General features: G+C 52.3%; 1 protein-coding gene across 1 annotated transcript in view; it reads right to left on the bottom strand.

The window, feature by feature from the left end:
• Positions 1–27,594, bottom strand: part of SLC2A9 (solute carrier family 2 member 9) — a 148,442-nt gene that overhangs the window by 12,978 nt on the left and 107,870 nt on the right. The window contains exon 14 of the mRNA XM_062213468.1: positions 9,246–9,373. Within this exon, the coding sequence (XP_062069452.1) occupies positions 9,246–9,373 (128 nt within the window). The remainder of the gene's footprint in view (positions 1–9,245; positions 9,374–27,594) is intronic.

The following is a 27,594-nucleotide window of genomic DNA, read 5'->3' as shown; positions in this document are numbered from 1 at the left end:
AGAAAGAGTGAGAGAGAGAGAGAGAGAGATCTATCTTCCATCATCTCATTCACTCCCTAAATGGCCACAAAGCCTGGGCCACAGCCAGGGCCAGGCCACAGCCAGGAACCTGGAATTCTATCCGGGTCTCCCATGTGGGAGCCAGGGGCCCAAGCACTCGGGTCACCCCCTACTGCTTTCCCAGGCACATCAGCAGGGAGCTGAGCCCAGCTGGGACTCAAACTGGTGCTGGCATGGGATGTTGGCATGACAGGTGGCAAGTTTACCTGCGGCTCCATAACACCAGGAAGTCTGGGTTAATTCTGAGATTGGATTAGGTCTCATGGGAGTGAGTTATGGACAAGATCAGTGACGAGCAAGTGGGCTGTCACAGAGCAGGGCAGCCTCCCTGGCTCTCTCCTGTGCAGGTGCTCCTGCCTGCACCTGCTGGCCACCTCTGTACACACCACTGCTGTGGTTGCCGTCCAATACATTACCATACAGCCCAAATCTCTTGCCTAGTGGCAGTTGCCCTATCATGAGCCTCCAGCTTCAGGGACTCTCAGCTAAATACACCTCATTTCTTTAACAATTTCCTAGCCTCGGGTATGCTGTTAAAGCAACATAAAAGAGACCAGGACACCACCATCACTGGACTGTGCCAGGATCTTCTTTATTAATTTTACCCCAGACTCTCCACCCTCATTCTTTTTGCCCTGCATGGTTTCCCTCCAGCTCTAGGTAAACTCACGTCTCGGTGTTTGACGAGTGCCCTGGGATCAACCTCTTCTATCTTCATCCACGTACGTGTGGTCCACCTGTCACTTCCCTATCGTCTGTCTGTCTCTTAAATCGACAAAATGGTAAAAGGGCTGCAGCCTCCGCTCTGCTTCTCTTGTTTCGGTGCTGGGTCGGGATGCACGCGTGGCGCCTGTCGCTGTTCAAGATCTCGCGTGCTGCTTCCCTCTGCAGCAGGTCTCTATCACTGTGGGCATCTGCCACGCTTTGTGTGTGCTCTCCCCAGAGGAAGGCGACCCTGCGAACTTCTCTTTCCTGGCTGCCACAGACAAGGCCCTGGTTAACTTTCTTGTCCGTTCGCTCTTACGAGCCTTTGCCAAGACGTCTCTGCAGTATATACGTGGGGTGGAGCTTTGAGTCTTAGGGTATGGGGTTGCTTACTCTGCCTGGTTTCTAGCAACTGTTCCAGCCGTGCCCAGGGCCTTCCATTTCCCCGTGTCTTTGCCACCACAGCATTTTCCAAATTTCCCGTGTTGGTAACCTGATAAACGCTCGGGGGCGTGCCGCTGTTCTAGCCTGTCTGGTTCTGCTTCCCACCGGCTGTAGCGCACCTCTTCCTCTCCGTGTTACTATCGTCTCCCTGTGACATGCCCCTTCTGATCCTCCACCTGTTTTTTCCAGTGTCTCCCCTGCATTTCTTAACATTCTAGGCATCAATCCCTGGTCAACTTAAGAAGTTTCCAGAGTGGCTTCTACTCTGGAATGTGTGGTAGTTTTGGCAACACCGTTGCTCTTGGAGCAGAAATCCCTCCTGGTGGTGGACTCCCTCCTTTGGCTCCTCAGGGTTTGAGCCTTGAGCATCTTATTCTCCCCCCTCCCCTACCCCCGCATCTTACTCTTTCTCCCCCAGGGGGTCCCACAGACATCCAGCTACACTGTCTTCTGTTTAAGTTTTGCTTTTTACATCTGGGTCTTGGATCCCACTGGAATCATCTTATACATTGTATCCACCTTATCCTCCCTCTTTTTGAAGTTTGAAAGGCTGGGCATCTGTAAAAACAGCTGACCCAGAGGATAGTCTCTCTATGAATACAAAGGAAGAGCAGACTGAGACATTTTCAAAACATCCCTTAATTAATTTTCAAAATTTCATATGAATGTGAGATACCCGTGTATTTTTATGGGGTCCGGTGCAACATTTAAACAGATAAACCAAGCCCTGCCATTTCCCTCATTGCTGTTTTCTCAGCCTCTGTGGTACTGAGCTTCTGACCTGGTAAGCCTGTGTCACACCCAGGCACCCTTCTCGGGAGCACGCCGACCGCCTGGTAGGACTTCGGCTAACTGGGGCGACTGAGAAAGAACTGAGGGAAACACGCGGGCTGGAGAGGCCAGGGAGTGGAGGAAAGGAGGCTGGCCGTGCACCCTGTCCCAGAGCCCTTCTCTCCCCAGTCCAGTCCTCTCGCTGCCTGAGGATGCAAACGGCCTCCCCTGAAGGGCAGAGGGCACCCCGTGGGCCACGAGCTCCCTGGGAAGGAAGTGCCGCTCACTGGCCTGTGCTGGACTGTCCTGAGTATTTGCAGGACAAAAGGAGCACAGAGGGCGGGGGAGCCGCCCTGGCCCCCAGGTCGCTGTCCCGCCGAGGGGTGAGCAAAGTGGATTTCCTTCATTCCTGGCTCCCTCTTCCCTTGTCCTAACCCAGGCCTAGTTTTTGTTTTTGTTCTTGGCAAGGACAGGACACCCAACCACAGGGCTGTCTGCCTCCTGCCTGTGGCCTCCAGCAGGCCTCCTGACACACATCCGATCATTCATTCATTCATTCATTCCATTGCTTTCTGCCTGTCGCTGCTTCCCCTAAGTCCACACTCTGGGCTCTCAACCATGGCTGCACGTAGGATCCCCTTGAGACACTCGTAAACAAACCCTGCTCCACTGGCTCAGAACCCCAGTGCTGGGGTGGAGTGGCTCAGGCTCAAGCCTTATCAGGGCCCCAGAGGACTGGCAGGTGCTTCAGGCTGCAGACCCTCTCGCCCACAGGCTCAGGTGAGGGCTCTTTAGCAGGGCATCCGACAGGATCAGCACTCATTGAAAAATCAGCAAAGGCCTCATGTAAGAGCCAGGTGTGCCGGCAGCGTCTGCAGAGTGATGGAGCAGGGACGTGAATGCCCCATCTCATGCCACCAGGCACGTCCAGGCTCTTCTGTAACCTGGCTGTGAAGGGACCTGCCTGGGACCCCAGCACCCAGAACCTGCACTACATGGCACCTCCTGGAGGGACCCAGGCCCACCCTGAGCTCAGTACCCCACCTGCCTGGCTTTGGGACAAGCTCTGACTCCGTGTGCCAGCCCTGCCCGGGCCCTTCTTCTGAAATCCAGCCTTGCTTCCTTGCAGGCAGCTGTGTGTGTGCCCCAAAGGTGTGCAGACTCGGCTGTTCTGAGTGCTGTCTTGTTCCACAGAACAGCCTTTGCCAAGGGGATCAGGCCACTTTGCGGGGAGATTAGCCTGGGCCACCCGGGTGGCCCCAGATGCTGTCACAATTGTCCCCATAAGATGGAGATGGGGGGTTTGACATAAGGGGCTACAGGGCTGGCTCTGAAGAGGGAGGGCGGGAGGCCCTGAACCAAGCGTGCAGGAGTGTAGCTCCCGGAGAGGACAAGGACGTGGACCTCCCGACAGCCTGAGGCTAGCCCAGTGGAGCTGACCTTGCACTTCCGGCCTCTGACGTGTTCAGAGAGCATGCGCAACTTCTGCTGACCCCAGCAGCCACAGGAATCCCACATGCTCCTGCCCTCACCACCGCGGTTCTACCATGAGGTCAGCAGCCCCTCAGAGCCATGAGTCGTCCCCCCGCCCCCGAGCTCATGGTCAGCCTGTACCCTCTCTGTCCAGGGCCCATCCCAAGCTGCAACCTCTGCCATTGAAACAGGGCTCCCCGGGTTCCCCGGTGGACTCCTCGCCACAGCCCCAGGGGTGGCTTCTGCTCTCACGCCCCACACAGATGAGGAACAGCTCTGCAGGAAATCCTACCTGCCCCAGGTGCACAGCCTACCAGGCACAGGCGGGACTCAGACCCCAAAACCTGAGCCCTCAACCCCGGCCTCCGCGTTGACCAGGTGCCATAAATTGTCTCCACGCTTCCCTGCGGCAGCCTGAGGAGACCCAGGGTCATCGGCTCGGCCCTCTCATCAGCTCCGAGGGAGTCCAGGGCCCTTTGCCGGGTTTTAATCCCAGGCGGGATGGGGGAAGCCAGGGCCGTGGTGGCCGTGGAGATCTTCCCTGTAGGCTGCACACAGGATACCTCGGCCTCAGGGAACGCTGTCATCATCGTCCCTGTGTCCCAACACTTCTACCAAAACATCGCGCCTAGGGAGTTTCAGACGCACAGAGCCAAGCGTCATGCAGAGCTGCCGGCAGCAGCATTTCCAGGGTTGGCTCGGCAGCCCCTGCTCTGCCATGTGGGGGGCTCTTGGGGGGCCCTGCAGAGTGCAGCGGTTAAGGATGCTCACCCCAGAGCTGGGCAACCCCAGGAAGTGCATCTGTTTCTCCATCTGTGAAATGGGGCCAGTAATGGCACAAACCTCACAGAGCCACTGGGGGATTAAATCATTTCCACACGGACCTACAATGGGCACAGTAACCGCCCAACCAATACCAGCTCTGATGGCTGAGCTCGGCGGTTTCCTATCACCTGGGAGACCTATGGCTGATGTGGCAAACTGCCCTAAACCAGGGGGCCCAAGACAGCAGACACGGATTCTGCAGGCCAGATGCTCTTCCATCTGTTGGTTCACTCCCAAATGGCTGCAATAGCCAGGTTTGGACCAGGTTAAAGCCGAGAGCCAGGAACTCTATCTGGGCTTCCTATGTGGGTGGCAGAGGCCCAAGCACTTGGGTCCTCCTTCAATGTCTTTCTAGGTGCATTAGCAAGGAGTGGACTGGGAGCAGAGCAGCTGGGATAGAAACCAGCACTGATATGGGATGCTGGCATCAGAGGAGGCAGCTAAACCCACTGCACTACAACGCCAGTCCCTCTTCCGGCTACTGGTGGCTGCTACTTCCCGAGCTGTGGCTGCATCACTCCAGGCTCTGCCTCCATGGTCACACGTCCCTCTGCCTTCCTCCCCCAGGGACTGCATGTGTCAGGCACTCACTGCCCATCCCGGTAGCCCAGGATAACTCCCTCCTCTCAGATCTTAATGTAGTCACATCGACCCAGATGCCTTTGCATGTGAGGTAACACGAACAGGTTCTGGGATTAGGATCTGATATCTCTGGGGGACACGATTTACCCTGCGACACCTACAGTCACACGCACAGAAATGTCTTCTGATTTGTACCAGCACCGGGCTGGGGAACGGTTGTGATCTGCCTCCTGCACCTGTGTTCCAGTGCCTGATGCAGTCCCACAAGTCCCTGCTGCCGATGGCCCACAGGCAGATGATCTTCCTACATGACCCCACGGGGGAGACGGAAGTACTGCCACCTGCGGGAGTCCCCCTCGGCCGCTGCATCGGGGGGACCCAGCACAAGACAGTGCCCCGTCTTGTTTAATTCACGCAACAGCCCCAGGGACTGTCTGCAGTCTGTTCTGGAAACCAGGCTCCTGGGACTCAGAGAAGTGACCCGATTCGGGGACAGGCAGCCGTGAGTCCTTGATTCAGTCGTGGGTGGGAGGGTCTTTGTGGCTCGCTGCCGGTTGTCTCCACACACACACACACACACACACACTCTGTCCCTGGCCACATGCGCAGGTGGGACTCACTGTGGGCAGTGGGAAAGCTTGCTGCTGAGTGGTCAGTACCTGACAAAGAGGAGTACTGAGTGGTCAGTACCCTGACAAGGGGGAGTGCTGAGTGGTCAGTACCCTGACAAAGGGGAGGGCTGAGTGGTCAGTACCCAGATAAAGGGGAGGGCTGAGTGGTCAGTACCCTGACAAAGGGGAGGGCTGAGTGGTCAGTACCTGACAAAGGGGAGTGCTGAGTGGTCAGTACCTGACAAAGAGGAGTACTGAGTGGTCAGTACCCTGACAAAGGGGAGGGCTGCGTGGTCGTACCCTGACAAAGGGGAGTGCCGAGTGGTCAGTACCCTGACAAAGGGGAGGGCATCCTGGAGGAGCTGAGGGTGGAAGAGAGGGTTCTATCCATCAGGGGCCACAGCAACACTGTCCACAGTTTTGAGGCAAACACAGCTCAGCACTGACCCTGGTGGCAGCCCCTCATTTATTTCTGGACCCAAATGGTTGAACCTGACATCTCAGGTCTCCTGCGATTGGTATGGAGTCTTCCTCCCCAGCCTTCCTCTGCCTCATTCTCCTACTGTGCCCCCAGAGCACACAGCCTCGGCTACTTACACTGTTCCCTCTGCCTGGGATGCACCACGGACCTCGGTTCCCCTTGGGGTTCAGAGCTGGGCTCGGCGCCTCTTCCTCTGAGAAGCCTGCCTGGCTGGACTCCTGTGGTGGACGTCACTGTTGCCGCTGTGAGTCCGGCATTACTGGGTGTCACTGAGTTGTAGGACTCCCGGTGCTCTGCCTGGTGCGGCCACTGCTCGGGTTCCTGCTCCCCACCCCTTGGTGTCACCCTTGAGGGCCACATAGATGTTGTCACCCATGCGTCCCCAGCACCTACACAGTGCTTGACTTAGTACAGATGCTCAACAAAGCATCACCGAACGAATGAATGATGAATGAACAGTGCACATTTGCATTTGGAGATCTCGACGGTTTCTGCTGTGGAGCCTCCGTGGGGCCGGGCAGACCTGGGCTTTACTGTCGGTGCCGCTGTGTGGCAGTGGTGGGATCTTGGTCTGCTCGTGGCGCCCAGGATGGCTTTTCCCTCTAGGATAGGGGAGGGCAGTTTCCCTGCCGGGTGGCTGAGAAGCTAAGCAGGATCAAGTGTGCCCCCGCCCCACATGGGTCCTTGCCAAACGTCGCCTCCCAGGCACCCCTCCTCCGTCCCCATGTCTGCCTGCAAAGCAGCGCAGGGGCTGGCTGCAGGCTCAGACCACCTTGCTCTGGAGCCCGCATGGAAGTTCAGGGTTCTGAGAAGTCTCGGCCTGCCCACAGGAGAGGCCCTGCAGTGGAGTTGTCCTCTAGGGGGCGTGAGACCCCTGCTTCCAGAGGAGTCCCAGGAAAGCTGGCACCCCTGCAGGGAGGCCCTGGGGGTGCTTCTGCATTCCATGGGGTTCCCCTTACTCCACGCAGGCCTCCCTTCCCCCACCCCTCACTTCTCACAGAGCTTCCACCAGCTTTCCAGCAGGGTGCCATGGTTTCTCCCTGGCCCCTCCAGGCCACCTGCTGGTGACCCCCGCATGGCTGCAGACATTGTTGAGGTCAAGGTCAAAGTCAGGTGGCGTCTCTCAGGTGACCTGAGAGCCACATCTCTCTCTAGCTTAGCCCTGACATGCTAAGGACAGAGATGCCATCGAGCCCAACTCCTCCCAGGGCTGGGATGGGACTCGGACCCTCCAGCCTTCCCCACATCTCCAGGCCTTGAAGGCATTTCAATGCAACTCTGAGGTTTTTCTCTCCCAAACCCCAAAGCCCAGACCTGAGCCTGTGTCCTTGGCATGTCTTATGGGAGACAGTGGGGCTGGAGATTCAAAGACAGGTGCCCGGACTTGTGTCATTGGTGCCTGGGGTGGGTGGCATCCCTGATAGCCCTGGACCCCTGCCTTGCACCAGAGCTATGGGCACAAGGTCAGCCTCTCAAGGAGAATGGCCAGTTCCCAGCACAGTGACCGTCTCGGCACGCTTGGTGGGAGGGACACTGAAACCACCAGTGTCCTCTTCCCAGTTTGGGCTCCAGCTGACCCAAGGCCAGGGTGACCCCAGAAAGCCCCCAGCTCCCTCGGCTCCCAGACAGGGACCATCCTGCTGGAGGGGAGCCAGTTGGGATGAACGTGTGGCAAAGGCCATCAGAAACTGGGATCCGAGACACATAAAAGCTGTGTGTGCGCCGGGAAAGGGGCTCCAGTCCACGTGGTGGTCCCGCTCCTCCTCTCTCACCGCTGTGGCATCTCGGGCGAGTCCCCTAGCCCTGCTGACCCCCACTTTCCCCATCACAGGAAGGGACTGTGGCTGTGACTGGGGGCAGACACAAACCTCCCTGCCCTCCTCCTTCAGAGCCTGTGGCAGGCGTGGTCACCTGCAGCAGGTAAGACGCGGCCGTGTGACTTCCCCGTGTGGGAATCTGCGTGGGGGTGGCCACGGGAGGTGTGCCACGTTCCCTCTACCTGCTGCAGGGCAGGCATGGCTGCAGGGCAGGTGTGGCAGAGGTGGGTCAGGAAGCCTGGGGCAGTCTACTCTCACTCTAGCGAGAGCGAGACACAGCTCTGGATGCTTTAAAGCCACTGACTCCAGGGGGCTGTTGGTTCTGACAGCACAACCTGCTGGTCCCGACTGATAACACATGGGCCCTTCCACGCTACGGTGTGACGGGGAGGTATGAGGGGAGTTGTGGAGGGGGTGCAGGCAGGGAGGAAGCCCTGGAGAGAGGAGCTGAGGCGTGGCGGCATCACCCCGCTGCACCTGCCTGCTCTAGCCATGCCCCTTCCCTGCACCACCCAAACCCCCTCTCAGTGCACTGCCAAGCCCTGAACCCCAGCTTCCATGTGGTGCAAACCACGACTTCTGTGCTTTCCCAACCTAGAACCAGCACCAACTAGAAATAGCCAATATGGCTGCACCACTGCAATGGCCTTTAGGTCACCATTATGTCATCATAACAAAATCAACATGGCTGACGCAGCCATTCCCATGATGCACCTGATACCAACACACTTCTGAGATTTCCAAAAAAGGACGAGGAAATGGATGGTACTCCAACCCCGACCCACGGTGCCTCTTTGAAGAGGGCTTACAGGCCCCCTCGCCTAAAATACCACAAAATACCACCACCCTGGTGTGGCTGCAGGGCCACAGAACACGGGCTTTGTCCCCACTCCATCCCCACTGCCTGAAACACTGCCTGGCACCCGGAGGGGCTCCTGTGTGCGGGATTAAAGGGAGAGTTGAGGAACAGATTCTTTACCTACACAAAATGAATCTAGACCCGATTCCCGAGGATGTGGGTGCACTCCTCCCAGCCGCCATCACCCCTGGCACACAGTTAGCTGTGCTAATTGCAAGTACGTTAAATTAGCCAGGCTAACAGTGAGAATGTTGCATGGGTGGTGGCGTTGCAGTGTGCACTGGGACCATCACGTGGAATTTATCTAACACCGTGACGAGTGCCATTGCAAAAACGGAGAGCAGGTTGTGGGTTCCAGAGTCCGACCTAGGGTTCCTTGCATACCCTCAGTGATGGGGAGCCCACTCCTGAGGCAGCCTGTATCGCTGAGGGGTAGCTCTTGGAAGGCAAAGCGTGGAGAAAGCAGATTACGGGTCTTGGACAAAGCAGCGTCTCCCTTCCTTAGGACGACAGCTCTAGTGTGCAGCTGAGAGAGATCAGCCTGCACCTACAGGTCACCTCCTGCCCCTGCAGCTTTGTGGGAGTCTGAGGGGTAGGAGACGCCGCAGCAGTCCTACCTGGATGAACGGGAAGAGGAGCCCGACCGCGAAGTTGGAGAGCCAGTTGACGGTGCCCGCGATGATGAAGGCGGCCGGCCGCTGAGACTGCTGGAAGATCTCACCAGTCAGGATGAACGGGATGCCCCCTGCAAGGGACAGCCAGGAGTCTCAGGTCATGCCGCCCACACCCACCTCCGGACGCCACGGGACCGCCCGCCCCGCCCACCCCGCCCACGCACGAGGGAACACTCCCTCAGGTCATGCCGCCCACACCCACCTCCGGACGCCACGGGACCGCCCGCCCCGCCCACCCCGCCCACGCACGAGGGAACACTCCCTGGCAGGAGTCGGCGCCGCCTGTATGTGTGACAGCTTTAGGAGCCGGCGTTGGGGTCAGACAACCCTTCACCTGAGAGCCCTAGCCGTGTAAAACTGTTTCTCTGAGTTGGCCGGTGCAAATGAGGGATTCCTCGTCCTTGTGGCTCTGCCAGTGCCCTGTGGGCCAAGCTGTGAGCCACCACGTATTGCTACTCTCTCACTGACCACAGAGTTAGCAAAGTTCCTGGTGTGACCTCCCGGAGAACCAAGGCAGCCCGGTGTCGGCCACCACATAGCTCAGGTGTGACCTCCTGGAGAACCGAGGCAGCCCGGTATCGGCCACCACACAGCTCAAGAGCAGAGAGGTGATTGCTCCAGCATCCCCACCTGCCGTCTAGCAGAGGCAGAATTGGGCTGGAGACCCTGGCCTCCAAATCAGGCTTTTTTTTTTTTTTTTGTCTGCTCCTCTTTGCTTGAGAGAGGCCAAAAGCCCCTGCTGAACTGGCTTTCCTGTCCTTACCTGCCTTTGATGGGAGCAAGGTGCATCCCAGCAGCCCGGGTTACCCAGGGAAGACATGGCATTGGATGGGGACAGTTCTGCATTTTGGAAGAACTGCTCTGTGCAACTGCAGCATGTGTCCCTCTTCACCTTGTGATACCAGGAGTGCCCCCATCACACCGACAACCCAAACCACCTGCAGTTTCCAAAAGCCCTCCTGAGAGCTGCACCCTCCCCTTCAGGAATGTTCTGCTTGGTGAGACCAGGAATTGGGCCTTGTGCCTGGACCCGGGACCTGGGCTCAGCCTGGCTACTGGGGGCCTGCTTGCATCGCCCATCCTCATGTGGAGTCATCACTCGCTCTTTTAATCAGACCTTCACCTTGGCATTTCCAACAAGACAGGGCAGGTAGTGGAAGAGGAACCCTGACCAACTTTCCCCAACCTCTAGGGAGGCCCCAGCCATTTGCAAGTCCCTAGGCTGGGGTCATTCTGTCCATCAACTGCCAACCACTGTTTACTGTGCTGGGGCTGCTCCAGCAATGGTAGCTGAGAGCATCCCTGTCCCTGCCTTTTGGGGGAACCCCTTGGTGGTGGAGACGACGTGTTCATCAAGGAGGAAGCGAGTTAGTGAGTATGGAATGTGCCGTGCACGCTGGAGGAGATGCACAGGGCAGTGGGGGTCTGACTTTGGCAGTGGCCGGGGAAGGGCCCTCTGGGGAGTGCTGGTGGGGGTGCTGGATGAAAGAGAAGACACAGCTGATGCAGATCCGGGACGTTGTGCTGGGTGGAGCCTCTGCAGGGAAAAGGCCTGGGTTGAGATCGAGAACAAGTCCCAGTGTGCTGCACAGCTGAGGGAGCTCGAGAGGAACGGGATGAGGGGAAGGAGAGCAGGGCTGGTGCAGCTGCCGCTTGTGGCCCAAGCAGAGGGGTTTGCTGAAAGACACCACTGTGGGCTTCTACGCAGAGCTGAGTGATTGCGACCTACAAGGGGGCTGGGTCCAGGGAGGAGGCAAGGGTTGAGTGGCGGCACTCAGATGGTGGCAGTGGGGTGGGAGGGAGGGGCCGAATTCAGAGCCCCCTGCCCCCTGGAGGCAGAGCTCACCAGGTGAGCACCACCCTCCTGATAACAACAACTTATCATCAAGCTGACCGCACCAAGCAACCCAGGGTCACAGCCACAGAGTGGGACCAATGCAAGCCTGTCTCTCCCGAACTTCCACCATCAGCACCCCAGCCTGCTGCTGGCCAACCCTGGACTACATGGCTGAGAACAGACGGTCTCCACAGCCGCCACTGAGCAGTGAGCCCCCAGTGGAGGCACCGTCTCCATCGGCCTGGCTCCTTTGACAAGGACTGGGTACACCATCGGTACAGACTCACTTGCATTAACTGCTCACCACTAGATTGTGGGGAAGATTCAGTGTGCTGTTTACGACGGGGGAAGTGGACTCTTTCCACCATGTCTATTAAGATGTGTGAGGACGGTGTTAACACACTGAAATGTGGTAGACCAGGCTTCGGGGCTGTGGAGTGCAGATCACGCCGCCGTCAGTTTATGGCACACGCTCGTTGGTCCTGCAGCCAACACCACTGGGAGCCCGGCAGCACTCTCCAGGGCGTCCGTCCACAGCTGTTCTGACAGGGCTGGGAGCTGGGGGTCTGCTTTCTCTGACTTCTCTAGGTGTGGTCCGGGCAGCACCTGTAAGGGCTCGGATGGACCCCACAGAGCGCAGTGCCTCTGCTGACAATGCGGCAGAACCTGGACGAAGCTGCCACCCACACAGCTCGCTGTTTCTTTAGGGCTGGGCTGTGACTTGTCTTGCTGGTTGTGGCACAGCTCTGAGCGTGTGCTAGGTGCTCCGTAAATGTTTGCAGGATTCACGAAAGAACAAATGATTGGCACCACCGAGTTCCCGGGCCTCCCCTCTGGATCCCTCGCTCGGCCTGCAGGCCCCTACACCCTAGGGACAAACACAAGCAGCCGTGCGGATCCTGCAGGCTCCACGGTGCTGATGCCTTGTCGTTTGCATTCGCCCCTCCAACCTCACAACCAGAGAAGGCAGTCAAGTGCCGTGGGCTGGACTTGGGCCTCTGGCCGCAGCAAGTCTGACGCCTTGACTCCACTCAGACTGTGTGGAACTCGCTCTCATGCTGGTAAAGTGCTGACAGTAGAGACTTACTGCTGGGGCATCTGAGAGCATTACATGCAGTGCTACCTAGGTCTTGCACATGAGAAATACTTCATACATATTAGATACTGTAAACATGAGAACTTCATACATATTAGATGCTGTCAACATAATGGAAAACCTCTCTGCCTTATTTGCCCTGTCTCATAACGAGTTAGCTGAACCCCAGAGAAGAGGTTACACTTAGTGTCCCAGCAAGGAGTGGTAATGATGGTGGTGGTGATGATGGTGATGGTGGTGATGGTAATTGTGGTGATAATGGTGGTGGTGATGGTGATGATGATGATGCTAGTGTTAATGATGGTGGTGATGGTGGTGGTGGTGGTGGTGATGCTGGTGTTACTGATGGTGGTGGTGATGGTGATATGGGTAGGTAATGATATGTTGGTGGTGATGGTGATGCTGGTGTTACTGATGGTGGTGGTGATGGTGATAAGGGTAGGTAATGATATGTTGGTGATGATGGTGTTAATGGTAATAACAGTGATTGCTATAATGATGATAGTGTTGGTGGTGGTGGTGATGGTGCTGCTGATGGTTGTGGTGGTGGTGCTGGTAGTGCTGGTGGTGGAGTTGATGGTGATGATGGTGATGGTGGCGATGCTGGTGATGGTGATGATGGTGGTGATGAGGATAGGTAATGATATGTTGATGATGATGGTGATAATGGTGTTAATGGTAATGATAACAGTGATTGTTATAATGATGATAGTGATGGTTGTGATGATGATGGTGGTGGTAGTGCTGGTGGTGATGGTGGTGGTTGTGATGATGATGGTGGTGATGGTGATGCTGGTGATGGTGATGGAGATGGTGGTGATGATAATGGTGGTGATGGTGACTGTGGAGATGGTGGTGGTGGTGGTGGTGATTGTGGAGATGGTGATTGTGGAGATGGTGGTGGTGGTGATGGTGGTGATGATGGTGGTGGTGGTGGTGATGGTGATGATAGTAGTGATGGTGATGATGATATGAGGATGGGTCATGATATGTGATGATGGTGATAGTGGTGTTAATGGCAATGATAACAGTGGTTGTGACAATGATGATGGTGATGGATGATGATAGCACGGTGATGCTGCTGGAGTGGTCGGTGATGACGACGTGGTGATCATGTGGAGGGCACTGTGAAAAGCACTTTACATACATTACTTTGTTTAATTTTCACTACTGTGTGATAGTTGATTTTTCCATTTTACATATAGTGGAACGGAGGCTTCAGGAGGTTGAACAATCTTCTCAAGGTCAGATCACCAGTGTGATGCCGACTGCATGCTGGGTTACTCTGGAGAATGAGCCTTAACCACTCCCCCGTGCTGCCAGGCATTGCGAGACACCGACCGACTATACCGCACTGAAAGGCGCTCTGCTGCCTTCAGGGTGGCCTCCGAGTGTTTTCCCAAGGCCGGGGGCCCTCTGTCTCCCCTCACCGAGGGCACTGCCCGCCTGACTTCCATAGTCTCCCATGATCTGTCTCTTCAGACCAGGGTAAAATGAGAATGAACGAGCTTGATATGGAAACAGAGTGGATTTCCGGTAGACTCTTATTGCTCTGTTTTTCAAGACAAAATTAGTTTATTTTTCCTGGTTACTATGAGTAGTATATGCTCATTTAAAACAATGAAAGAAAGGAAAGTCCCCTCTAAAGCTTCTGCCCACGGAAGACTGGAGCCAGTTGAATAGTTCTCCTTCAGGGGCTTGGCATTTTCTCCTTAAAGCCCTAAAGAAATCTTCCCTTACTCTTGAAGTTCATTAACTTAGCTACAGTGTATTTGCAGTTGAGCTCGCTGTAGTAGTTTCTCACAGACGGTGACATGACCATCTGAGGGACTTGCTACCTTGTCCACTTGAAAACACCCTCGGTTCTACCTGTTGGACTGAGTGCTACAGAGACGCTGATCATCCTCCTGTTAGGATCAGGTTTGCTTCCCTTCGGTGACTATCATCTTTCCAGTGACTTTATTCTTCTGATGCCTGCACAGATTTTGCATGCCCTGGGAAATCTCTCTTCCTTCTTCCCTCTGCTTTTCTTTCTTCCCCCTTCCAGCATCCTAAGTCATTGCTCTCCCCGTATCACTGCTCTGCATCTCTGGTACCCGATGGGTGCACTGCTGTGTCCAGATTTCCCCCTGCTCTGCCATGGTACATGAGTCACCATGGACACCTTTTCCCCTCCCCTTCTTCCAATTCGTCTGCTCTTGCAAACCACAGTGTGAGGTCTGAGCACGTCTTTCCAGAACTTTCCCACCAATCGCAGGATGTTGTGGGGAGACGACCTGGCTACAGCTGCAGGAGTCCTTCAGGAGGACCGGGTTCTGCTTCCCCACCTGGGAGATTCTGGAAGGCGACGTGACTGGGATCTGTTCTACTCTAGTGGTCTTTAACTGGTTTCCTCAAATGACAACAAAATCTTGGAAACGGTTGAAACCTGGGAACCCGTGAGAGGACTGCTAAGGGGAGGGGTCTTCCTTATCTTTCCGAAGCGTTCCTGACTCACCATTCCTGTCTCTGTACCCCCAAGACGAGGTGTTAGTGAGAGTTTTGGGGGGTTTTGAATTCCTTCTCAGGTGAGTGTTTCCTAACAGGTGGAGGCAGAATAAACAAGCGCTCCTTGAAAAGTTCAGGTGAAAGTGTGGGTTAGGAAAAAGCTATGCATGGATTTCAGATTTTTTTGCACCAAAATAAATTTGTCTTTGAATTCCATTTTCCGTGGACTTTTCAAAGTCTTGTGTATATTGCTGGAAATCTCCTTCCCTGGCTGCCGGCTTTGCTTTGTTACTGCTGGCCACTTTCTCCTCTATGTGATGGCTCCCTTTTTTGGTATTTTTTTATTAGACAGGCAGAGTTACAGAGAGAGAGAGAGAGGACAGAGAGAAAGGTCTTCCTTCCGTTCGTTCACTCCCTAAATGGCCGTCACAGCTGGCACACTGCACCAATCCAAAGCCAGGAGCCAGGTGCTTCCTCCTGGTCTCCCATGCAGGTGCAGGGCCCAAGCACTTGGGCCATCCTCCACTGCCTTCCCGGGCCACAGCAGAGAGCTGGACTGGAAGAGGAGCAGCCAGGACTAGAACTCGGCACCCATTTGGGATGCCGGCATTGCAGGTGGAGGATTAGCCTATTGAGCCACAGCGCCAGCCCTTTCTTGGTATTATTTTAAATTAAATAACTTTTTTTCTTTCATCTTCTTAGGTAATCATGGGAGGGAGATTCTGTAGCAAAGCTGAGCATGACTGTGTTTACCTAAAATCTTGAAAGTTGGTTTTCTCAGGCAAGTTGCTGATGTTTCTTGTAGCAGCTTCACTCCCATCAACAGGATTCCAAATTAAAGGCAGTTGAAGGTGATCTCTCCTCAGATAGAACTTTGACGAGAGAATGCCTTCATTGCAATTTGCTGATGGGGGCCTTGTATGTGTGGGATTATCACAAGGAACCCCATGCCACAGCTCACTGAGTCCTTCTTCGCGACCAAATTACGATTTGTTGTCATCACAGATTAGGGAACTGAGACTCCAGGAAATTGCCAGGCCCTGCCCGAGTTCCCAGTCCTGCGCCTGAGTACCCAGGGTAAGGCCAAAGCTGGGTCCTCTGACCCCACAGCCTGCGCTTCTCACTTCAGAGAACAGAAGAGGGTGTGGTGCCCTGGCTGCCTCCAGCGGTTACTGCACAGGGTCCTCTTCGTGTCGCAGTACTCAGCCCTGCTGCCTGCTAGATCAACGCAGCTGAAACTTTGCAAATGAGCCCCGGATCGTGTTGTCTCTGGGTTGACCCGCATTGGTGTCTGTCTTGCATCCTGTCTGCTGTCTCATTATCTTAGCCTGTGCTGTTCTCTGACAAGGACACACCAGCAGGAACAGGGGCATGTTACTGGGGAGCTACCACCGTAGGCGACCAGTGTCACCCAGCCGAGCTCCTCACAGAGCAGGTGCTCAGGGGAGTTCTGGCGGCACTGGCTGAGGGCTGCTATTTGGGAAGTGTGTTGGCCAGCTGCACTGCTGGGCCACACAGGCTGGGGGAGGCCTCTGTCTGTGGGAGCAATGCTAGGTCTGGCTGGGATGCACAAAAGTGTATGGATGGGGCATTTGGGGGAGGCACCATGCATTCTTGGCCTTAGATTTCCTGATGACTATGCAATAACTGTGTCATAACTCTTAATGACAACGCCTGGCTCAAGCTGTATCTGCAATACCTTAGTACTAAGCTGGGAGCGAGGGCATAGCACTACGTTCTCGAGCCAGATTTAGGAAGTAAGGCCCTTCCACCTCCTATGACTTTATAGAAGGGCGAGAAGTGGTACAGACGGAGGGATCCTGTCCCCTCCATCTCTCTCCATCTCGGCCCCATCTCATTTTTCTCAACTTCTTGCCAGAAACAGGTGGGAAATACATGCTGAGTCATCAAGCATCCCACTTTGCTGTAAGGTTGCTAACTAGTTAAAAAAACTTAGTGGGGGCTGGCAACATGGTGTAGTGGGTAAGGCTGCTGCCTGTGGTGCCGACATCCCAGACAGGTGCTATCTGAGTGTTGGCTGCACTAGTTCTGATCCAGCTCTCTGCTTAATGAGCCTGGGAAAGCAGTGAAAGATGGCCCAAGCGTTTGTCCCCTGCACCCATGTGGGAGACCTGGAAGAAGCTCTTGGTTCCTGGCTTTGGATGGGCCCAGGTCCAGCCATTGTAGACATCTCCCTCTCTCTCTCCCTCCCTCTCTCTCTTCCTCTCTCTTTCCCTCTCTTTGCCTTTCAAGTAAATAAATAAATCTTTAAAACAAACCCATGGTGGATGGTATGGAAGCACTGCTTATGATTGAGAATTTATCTACAAAGTCAATAATTTACTGACCTAGTTTGTAATGTTAATATTTTTCCCTCACGAACATTCATAAGTGCAGGCATATTCTTCTACTTCATGGGTAACTGTCCAGTCATGTGAAAGTGAAAATAATTGAATTATGAACATTCTTCATGTGTTCATTAGTTACTTTTTGAAAACAGGCTTTTCCTCCAAGTCTCTGTGGTCTGGGTCTCAGCGGGGCACCAAACTGCATTGTGAACACAGCGCCCCTAGTGTCGGTACACCCTAGTGTCACTGATACCAAGCCTGCACACCTTTCTTCTGGTCAACCTGAGCTCCACCTACAGGACACCTGACCATCGCTACCCGCGTGCTCAGTCTCTCACCCACGATGCGGCGGTAACAACAGTCCCTCCCTCTCAGCACTGTTTTGGGAATTAAACGAGACGACGCACCTGTGCCATTCCACACCGGCAACTCTGCTGCTTTTGCTTCCAGAAACTTCCAATGAATTTTTCTTCTTTTTCTTTTTTCTTTTTTTTGACAGGCAGAGTGGACAGTGAGAGAGAGAGACAGAGAGAAAGGTCTTCCTTTTTGCTGTTGGTTCACCCTCCAATGGCCACTGTGGCTGGCTCATTGCGCTGATCCGAAGCCAAGAGCCAGGTGCTTCTCCTGGTCTCCCATGGGGTGCAGGGCCCAAGCACTTGGGCCATCTTCCACTGCCTTCCCGGGCCATAGCAGAGAGCTGGCCTGGAAGAGGGGCAACCGGGATAGAATCCGGCGCCCTGACCGGGACTAGAACCCGGTGTGCCGGCGCCACAAGGTGGAGGATTAGCCTGTTGAGCCATGGCACCGGCCCCAATGGATTTTTTAAATCTAAATATTGCCAGGTACTGAAGAAAAAGCCCCATTTTTATTTCATTGTTTTATCTCAAAAGCTTTTTATTTGAATAAAACAAAGAGCAATTGTCTACACTTTTCTATAATTCATACACCTTAAATTCTTCCAATGGAAGCACCAACATCAATTTCTAAAGTCCCAGCACATGCCCAGAAATCGCCTTAAAAACCTCCACAAGACAGGCTGGAGGCGGGACAAGATGGCAGCCGAGTGAGATGCTGCAGGGATCTCCCCAAAGAGACACCAACATGAGCGGCGTTCATGCATCCAGTCAGCCTCACGAGGACAAGGAGGCCAGGAGAGGGGCCACAGGGCCTGGCTTAGCATCGTAAGAAGACACTGTGCTGAATGAGCTACTGCATCACCCTTCCCCCAGCTCCAGGGAATTCTGCCTGGAAAGACACCCCCCGCCTTGGGGAGGGAGGGAGGACAAAGACCAGACCTCAGCCTTGAAGCCCAGCACCAGACTTGCTACAGTGAAACCTGAAGTTGCCCAGGGCTCCAGGGTCCGTCTTTAGTTAGGTGGCCAACAGATTTCCTGCACCATCTCTCCCCAACCCCCAGCAGTCCATAGAGTGAGACTCCAGCTCTGGCTGGGAGTGGGGGTGGGGGGGGTAAGGAGGGAAAGTGAACTTAAGGTTTTGCCTTGAAGCTCAGAGCCAGGTCCAGTGTGCTAAGCTCTCCATAAAGCCCAAAGGCCTCTATGCCCAGGCCTGTGCTCATAGATGCAGCCTGTAGGTCAGCAGAGACCGGTTCCTGGTGGGATAGACCCATTATGTTAGGTAGGAAGTTAGCAATTATCCTAGGAGTGTGAGAGGGGACTAAGGAAAACACAGCCTCCAGGGAAGCTCATAAGCACACCTTGGAAGCAGCCCAGGATTTTACACACTGTCCATCACAGCCTGTCCCAAAGGAGGGCACCCTAGGGGGATCTCCTCTGCTCGGAGCCAAGTGGGCTACTTAGTCTGACAACACTGGCTAATAAAACCTTGGGAGGAACTGAAGCTAATTCACACCCAGCAAACCCTTTGTCCTGGAGAAGAGGGAGGAGGGGAGGAGAAATGCTGGGAAGAACTGGACCCCATTCCCTTATAAGCCCAGCCTGTTAGAGACTGTGCGCTCGCCTCTCGCTGTCCCCTGAGCTGCCTGCCTGGCCTGTCGGGTGTATTTTCTCTGTCAAGCCCTGTAACCTTGCTCCCCCCAGTTCTCTTAGACCCTGTCTGGAGAGGTGCCCATCTGCTCTGAAGGGTGCTCTACCCCATTAAACCTCACTGCCTTGCTTACCACCCCTCTGTCTCACATCTGAATTCTTCCTTGTGTGAAGGCAAGAATCCATTTCACCCATCTTCGCTAACAATTTCAGCCTGCAACACTGCCAGCATTGCACAGTCTGGCACCCCAAGGCACGCAGGGCCTGGTGATTGTTATACTCAGGTGTGACCCAGCTTAGCATCAGCTTGGGCAGCCAAGGGACTGCATCCACCAAATGGCCCCCAACCTCAGGCAGAGGAAGGAGTGAGACTCTCAACCACAGGTGAGCAGAGCAGGGCTTTGGCTTGAAGTTCAGTGCCAGCCCCAGTGTGGTGAGATCCAGGACCAGAGAGAGACCAGAAGCCCATGTGCCAAGGCTGGTACTCACAGCCAGCCTCTATACCTGCTGGGCACCAGGGGGAGACCTGTGCCATCAGGGAGGCAGCCAATGTTTCTGCCTGCTCACCCCCAGGCTCTTGCGGATCTGGTGTGCATCTGCAAGACAGCACAGGGCCCTGATGCCGCAGTCTTAGGTGCAGCCTGGCTTGCTGTTGGCCTGAGACGCCAAGGGACTGCCTTCTCCATTCCTCCCCCAACCATGGGCAGATAGCAAGGGGCAAGGCTGCAGCCACGGTGGAGTAGGGCACCAAGGGGGCGTAGGACTGCATCTTGGACCTAGCAAAATCACCTCTGGGCAGAAACCTGTGGTCCCTGCACCCAGGCCAGTGCCTATAGACAAAAGCCCTGAGACCCGCCCTGGTCCCACGTGGAGACTTTGTGGGACATCTCAGCCAGCACCACCTGTGCTTGGTTGAAGTGGCCTCAGGCTACAAGTCCACTGCTGCTCCATGCTGCGTGGTCTTGGGCAGGCTGTGACTCTGGATGTGACCCAGCATCTCACTGTGGGTAACCACAGGACTGCTCACTCCATTTCTCCCCCGCTGTCAGGGCCTATAACCCAGAGGGAGTCATTGCTTGGGAGAAGAAAAGGTAGGTGGGTTCATGACATTGCACAGAAACCCAGGGCCGGCACTGCAGGGATTCATGTGGCCCTGCCATATTTTAGTTCCACAGCAACCCTGTCCATGCCCCCACTAACACAGGAACCCAAGCAATTCCTCCAGGACTCCAAGCTAGCACTCCCACAACCCCAGCCAGAGTGGACAGAGGTCCAGTGCACCTGTGATGCCAGACCCCTGCTCCATGATCTGCTGCTGAGACACACACACCCCAGCTGGGTCTGAGAGGAGCAGCCCCTCTCCTATAGCCCTGCCATCCATTGCTGTGGAAGAAGATACAGAAAGCCTGTACTACAGCATCCAGTGGAAATAAAGACAAAATAGCTGGGGCTGGCACAGTGGTGTAGCGGGTAAAGCCACCACCTGCATTGCTGGCATCCCATATGGGTGACGGTTCAAGTCCCAGCTGCTCCACTTCCCATCCAGCTCTCTGCTATGGCCTGGGAAAGCAGTAGAAGATGACCCAAGTCCTTGGGTCCCTGCACCCATGTGGGAGACCCAGAGGAAGCTCCTGTCTACTGGCTTCGGGTCAGCTCAGCTCTGGCCATTGCAGCCATTTGGGGAGAGAACCAGCAGATGGAAGACACCTCTCTCTCTCTCTCTCTCTCTCTGGTTCTCCTTCTCTCTCTGTGTAACTTTGACTTTCAAGTAAATAAATAAATCTTTTAAAAAAATAAAGACAAAAATAGCCAAACAGATACCTGAAGACACAGCCCCAGAACAAAGCTTTCTGCCAGGAAAGCCAGTCATTAAAAGTGGTAACAACACCCAGTCTGCCAGTTGTGGGAAAATCAAACAGGGACACAGGGAGCATGAAAAAGCAGCCTGATGCCCCAGGGAACACACTAAGGCTTTAGTAACAGACTCCGAAGCAGAGGAGAGCAGTGAAATGCCTGATAAAGAATTCAGGAGAACGGCTGTAATGAAGCAAAAAGACAAGGAGAATGCAGAGAGCTCAAAATCAGGAAAACAATGCAGCCTCTGAATGAGAAATTCGGCAGAGAGAGGGATTCTGAAAGGTAACCAGAGGTCTTAGAACTGAAGAACTCAGTAAATGAAATAAAAAATGCAATGAAAGTCTCAGCCACAAAGTAGATCAAGGAGAAGGAAGAAGACATGAACCTGATGACAGAAGTCCCCAGAAATAGAGAAAAAGAAGAAAATGAAGACATCGCCCACGGCCTCTGGATACCCTTAAACGGAAAAGAATTGAATTGTGGGGATCCCTGAGTGTGATGAGAGGAGGAGGGGCTTAGAAAACCTATTCCATGACATCATAGATGAAAACTCCCCCAGCGTGGAGAAAGACAGACATCCCAGCACAGGAGGCCCAGACCCCAGACAGACACGACTAGAAAAGATCACCAGCACACACACTACAGTCAGACTCTCCTAAGCGCCACACAGAGAAGATTCTCCAGTGTGCAAGAGGAATGCAGCAGGTCCTTTTTACGGGCACCCCCATAAGATTGATGGCAGAATTATTAACAGTAACCTTACAGGAGAGAATGGAATGATGTATTCGAGTTCTCAAGTAAACTGACAAACAAGAACACTTTCCTCAGTTAAGTTATCTTTCCTGAATGAAGAAGAAATAGATACTTTCCAGGACAAGCAAAAGCCGAGGGAATTCATCACCACTAGACCAGCACTATAAAAGATGCTGAAGGGAGTCCCACCTAGAGGAACAAAACAGATAAAACAAGGGTCATGGGAACAGGTGGAACTAGAAGGAACGGAAGGCTATTCACAGTAAATGGATTTTTTTTAATGATAGTGAAAGGGCTAACTGAGGGACAAAATGGAGGAACTGAGGCTAACTGCATTTTCTTGCTTCTGTATGAGTTGGCTAAGCTTGCAATGCATGCGATATCTTTAGAATAAGGAAGGACGGAAACTCCCCAACCCTTATCCTGTTGTGACATGTCCCCAACCCCTTATCCTGTTATGACATACCAAGGTTTTACTGCCGTACCCGCCCTGCTTGCTTAAGCTGATAAGAAGAAACTGCCCGCACTACCCCCATCCCAAGCCCCTTACCCAGTAACCATTAACATATCCAATGGAATTGTAACACGACTAGATATGCTAATGCTGTGGTTTTAAGCTTTAAATATCCAGTAAAGCTGATGTTCGGGGCCGCTCTCTCCCTGCATCACACTAGAGGGTGATACAGAGACGGCCCATTTGCAAATGAAATAAACTTTCCTCTTGCCTTTGCATCGATTGGAGTGGAGTCTGTGTTTCTGGGGTCCGTATTGTAGGACACCTAATCAAGGGGTCTTACTATAGGACTAGTTAATTACTTATTAACTTTGCATGTAAATGGGTCAGATTCACCAATCAAAGGGTGCAGACTGGCTGAACTGATTGAAAAACAAGACCCAGGGGCTGGTGCTGTGGTGTAGTAGGTTCAGCCTCCGCCTGCAGCACTGGCATTGTATATGGGTAGTTCATGGTTCATGACCTGATTGCTCTACTTCTGATCCAGCTCTCTGTTTGTGGACTGGGAAAGCAGTGGAGGATGGCCCAAGTGCTTGGACCCCTGCACTCATGTGGGAGACCTGGAAGAAGCTCCTGGCTCCTGGCTTTAGATTGGCTCAGCTCTAGCCATTGTGGCCACTTGGGGAGTGAACCAGCAGATGGAAGACTTTCTCTGTCTCTCCCTCTCTCTGACTATAACTCTACCTCTCAAATAAATAAAACAAAAATTTTAAAAAATGAAAAACTTGATCCAATGTTATATTTCTACTAGAAATTCACTTTACCAGTGAAGATACACATGAACTCAAAGGGGCAGAGTAGAAAAAGATATTCCATGCAAATGGAAACCAAAAATGATCAAGAATAACTATATTTACACCAGAAAAAATACTTTAAGATAAAAACTGTAAAAAGAGACAAAGAGGGTCACCATATAATGACAAAGGGACCAAACCAACAAGGAGAAGTAACTATTGTATGCTCCGCTGGGTTGGGCAACCAGGATGTAGGGGGATTCAGTTCTAGAAGTTTCTCTTCCTCACCTAGAATTCGAGCACTGGAGCAGCTTAAAATCTTGGCACATCTGGCTGTGGCATTTACGTGGCACCTGGAAAATTCCTGTGCTGAAGTGTGGCCAAGAACATGGCTTTGGAGCCAGACCAGCTGGGGTTAAATTCCTGTCCCTCCACTTGCTAGCTATGTGACCACAGGTTATGTCATATTCCCACTTCTCAATTTTCTTGTGTATATAATGAGGACCGTGCAGTTGCTCCAAACTCTTAGCTGTGTTTTGGGAGCTAAATGAGGCGATGCTTAGCAATGTGCTTAACATTCAGGAGCCGCTCCATCCCTGCCAAGTGTTACAGCCAGTGTTTCAGCACGGTCCTTTTCGTCGCATGGTCCTTCTCGTCGCATGGTCCTTCTCGTCACATGGTCCTTCTCGTCGCGTGGTCCTTCTTGTCGCGTGGTCCTTCTTGTCACATGGTCCTTCTCGTCGCATGGTCCTTCTCGTCGCATGGTCCTTCTCGTCGCGTGGTCCTTCTCGTCGCGTGGTCCTTCTTGTCACATGGTCCTTCTTGTCACATGGTCCTTCTTGTCACTCTCCCACTCAGTGCTTGCCGAGCATGGACATGAGCCAGGCACTAGGCTGGGTGAGCAGACCACAGACTCCACCTCTGCCTCCGAGGAGCCTCCAGTGTCCGGGCACCTACTGAGTCCAATCTTATACAATAAAAACAAGGCTGGAGGCATCATGATACCAGATTTCAGGACATACTACAGGGCAGTTGTAATCAAAACAGCCTGGTGCTGGTAGAGAAACAGGTGGATAGACCAATGGAACAGAATAAAAACACCAGAAATCAATCCAAACATCTACAACCAACTTGTATTTGATCAAGGAGCTAAAACCAATTCCAGGAGCAAGGACAGTCTATTCAACAAATGGTGCTGGGAAAACTGGATCTCCACATGCAGAAGCATGAAGCAAAACCCCTACATTACACCTTACACAAAAATCCACTCAACATGTATCAAGGATCTAAATCTACGACCTGACACCATCAATTTATTAGAGAACATTGGAGAAATCCTGCAAAATATTGGCACAGGCAAAGACTTCTTGGAAAAGACCCCAGAGGCACAAGTAGCCAAATCCAAAATTAACAAGTGGGATTACATCAAATTGAGAAGTTTCTGTATGACAAATGAAACAGTCAGGAAAGTGAAGAGGCAACCGACAGAATCAGAGAAATTATTTGCAAACTATGCAACTGATAAAGGATTAATAACCAGAATCTACAAAAAGATCAAGAAACTCCACAACAACAAAACAAACAACTCACTTAAGAGATGGGCCAAGGACTTAAACAGACATTTTTCAAAAGAGGAAATCCAAACAGTCAACAGACATACGAAAAAATGTTCAGGATCACTAGCAATCAGGGAAATGCAAATCAAAACCACAATGAGGTTTCACCTCACCCTGGTTAGAATGGCTCACATTCAGAAATCTACCAACAACAGATGCTGGCGAGGATGTGGGGACAGGTACATTAATCCACTGTTGGTGGGAATGCAAACTGGTAAAGTCACTATAAAGACAGTCTGGAGATTCCTCAGAAACCTGAATATAACCCTACCATACAACCCAGCCATCCCACTCCTCAGAATTTACCCAAAGGAAATTAAATTGAAAAAAATAAAAAGCTATCTGCACTTCCATGTTTACTGCAGCTCAATTCACAGTAGTTAAGACATAGGATCAACCTAAATTCCTATCAACGGAAGACTAGATAAAGAAATTATCGGATATGTACTCTACGGAATTCTACATAGTGGTAAGAAAAAAAAAAAAAGGGAACCCAGTCTTTGAAAAAAAAAAGGAGGAACCTGTGAAACATCATGCTGAGTGAAATAAGCCAGTCCCAAAGGGACAAATATCATATGTTCTCCCTGTCGGTGACAACTGAACCCCTAAAAGCAGACTTGTAGAAGTGAAATTGACACTATGAGAAACAATGACTTGATCAGCCCTGTCCTGTCTAGGAAAAGCTTAGTATTTTATTCTTTTTAGCATTTTCTTTTTCTACTTAATACAATCGATTGAACACTTTACCTAACACAGAATTATTTTTAGGTGTTTAGATCCAATTGAAAATTGATCCCTGTTAAAAATAAGAGTGGGAATAAGAGAGGGAGGAGATGTACAGTTCAGCACATATTCCCATGGACTTACACCTAAGGGTAAAGCTAAAAACTTGCCATAGGACTCCAAATCCCATTAAGTTGGCAGATACTAATGCCAGCATACTAGTTAAAGTGATCATTTTAAGTGCATAACTGATCATAAAGCTAGGAATAAGTGTCAAAGGGATCACATAAATAAGACCAAGTGTCTGCTGATAATAATAGATAGAATTAAAAAGGAGAGAATGATCCAACATGGGGAGTGGGATACACAACATACTACAGAATGGCAAAAACAGCACTCTGACCTCAGAATCAGCCCTTAAGTTATTCGGATCTGGCTAAAAAGCCCATGAGAGTATTTCAGGCATGGAAAGCCAGGACACTGTGGCACAAAATGACCTGCATAAAAGATCTCTGTGAGTGAGATCCCAGTGGAAAGAAGGGGCCATCAAAGAAGGAGGTACCTTTCTCTGAAGGGAGGAGAGAACTTCCACTTTGATTACGGCCCTGTCTAAATAATGTTGAAGTTTGTGGACTCAAAAGGGTTCCATTACCTTAGCAGCTTATGACAAGAGCCTTGGGTGATCACTGACGTCATAAATAAGAGTGTCAATTGTGCACTTGCTCCCCATGAAGAACCTCTGTCTTTACTGTGTTGTACTATGAGAATTAATAGTAAAACTTGTCTTCAAACAGTGCTTTATACTTTGTGTGTTTGTGTGGGTGCAAACTGTTGAAATCTGTACTTAGTATAGAGTTGATCTTCTGTATATAAAGATAATTAAAAATGAATATTAATGAAGAATGGGATGGGAGAGGGAGTAGGAAGTGGGATGGGAGTGGGGGTGGGATGGTGGGTATGGGGGAAGAACTCCTATATTCCAAAAGCTGTACCTATGACATTTATATTTATTAAATAAAAGCTTTCTAAAAATTAATTAATTAACAACAAAAGTCACTGTGTACTAACTTCTCATGCAGAACCTCTGTCCTCAAAGAGTTGTATTATATCTATGTCCAAGTGCTCCCAAAAGATATATAGTTCTTGGGTGCTTCATTAAAATTAATTAAATTTTTATTTTTAAAATTAACTTCAAGATACAATGACTTTGAACAGCCCTTGTCTCGACTTTTGAGGAACAGTTTTTTTTTTTGATTTGGTTTTGTTTTTGTTTTATACTGTGCTAACTGTTGAACTCTACTTAGTATAGAGTTGGTCTTCTGTGTATAAAGCTAATCAAAAATGGTTAAAATGGATCTTAGTGGAGACAGGAACTGGGGAGGGGAGAGGGAGGGGGAGGAGGAACAGTGGGAGATTGGGAGGGAGGGCGGGTATGGTTGGAAGAGTCACTCTATTCCTGAAGTTGTACTTATGAAATGCATAATGTCTGTATTCCTTAAATAAAAGGTTTCTTTGGGGGGGAATAAATTAAAAAGAAGGGACACCGAGTGTCTCAGGAGCCCCCTCAGCGTTGGCCACCTGGGTGGCATCTCAGCTGCAGTGTGTCCCCAGGGCCGAGAATGGCCACAGTGCTTGTGAGATGGGAAAAAGAGATGCTGTCATGATGTGAGTATTTGCTGAGACACTAAGCTTCTGTATGCGGGGAAGAACCGAGCAAAAGGGGACCAGTGATAGACAGAGGAAGGCAGCACCAGGTGCACCTGTGGGGTGCACCCAGGAGCGTGACAGGGTGGGAGCTCAACGCCTTAGAGATGCCAAGACCCACAGAGATGGAGAGCGACGTTTTCAGCACGTTCCGCTGTGTGCTGTGCACGCATTCACACATCTGCATCTTCTTGATTGACTACGGCAGAGTTTAAGCTGCTCCTTCCTTTGGAGAAGGGAGACATTTCTGTGACTGTGACTGCACCCAGCCTGGGGCACAGAGAGGGGAGTCAGCACTTTCGTGCGTGTTCCTATGCGTTTCCTTCGTTCACCCTCATGGCAGGCCTGGAGGGTGGCACTGCTGTCCTGTTTTATTGATGGGTAGCAACACTCCGATTGTTTCCAAACTGGGGCCTTTGAGAGTATGGGGGGGGTTGGGGGGTGTTAATCATGGAGATGAGCTGTCAGGACAGGAGACTGTCCCAGGCAAGCTCAGGCGAGCAGCTCGACGTCCAAGATGAAGACCCTCAGCTGAGGTCCTCAGCAGGGCAGGCAGAGGCAGACATGAGACTTGACTCCAGGTGCCCTGGCTTTGCCACGATGCCCTCTCAGTGCAGGTG

Source organism: Lepus europaeus, chromosome 16 (genome assembly GCF_033115175.1).
Source record: "Lepus europaeus isolate LE1 chromosome 16, mLepTim1.pri, whole genome shotgun sequence".
Lineage (NCBI taxonomy): Eukaryota > Metazoa > Chordata > Mammalia > Lagomorpha > Leporidae > Lepus > Lepus europaeus.
Note: the sequence above shows the minus strand (reverse complement) of the source record. Positions and strands in the feature narration are given on the sequence as shown.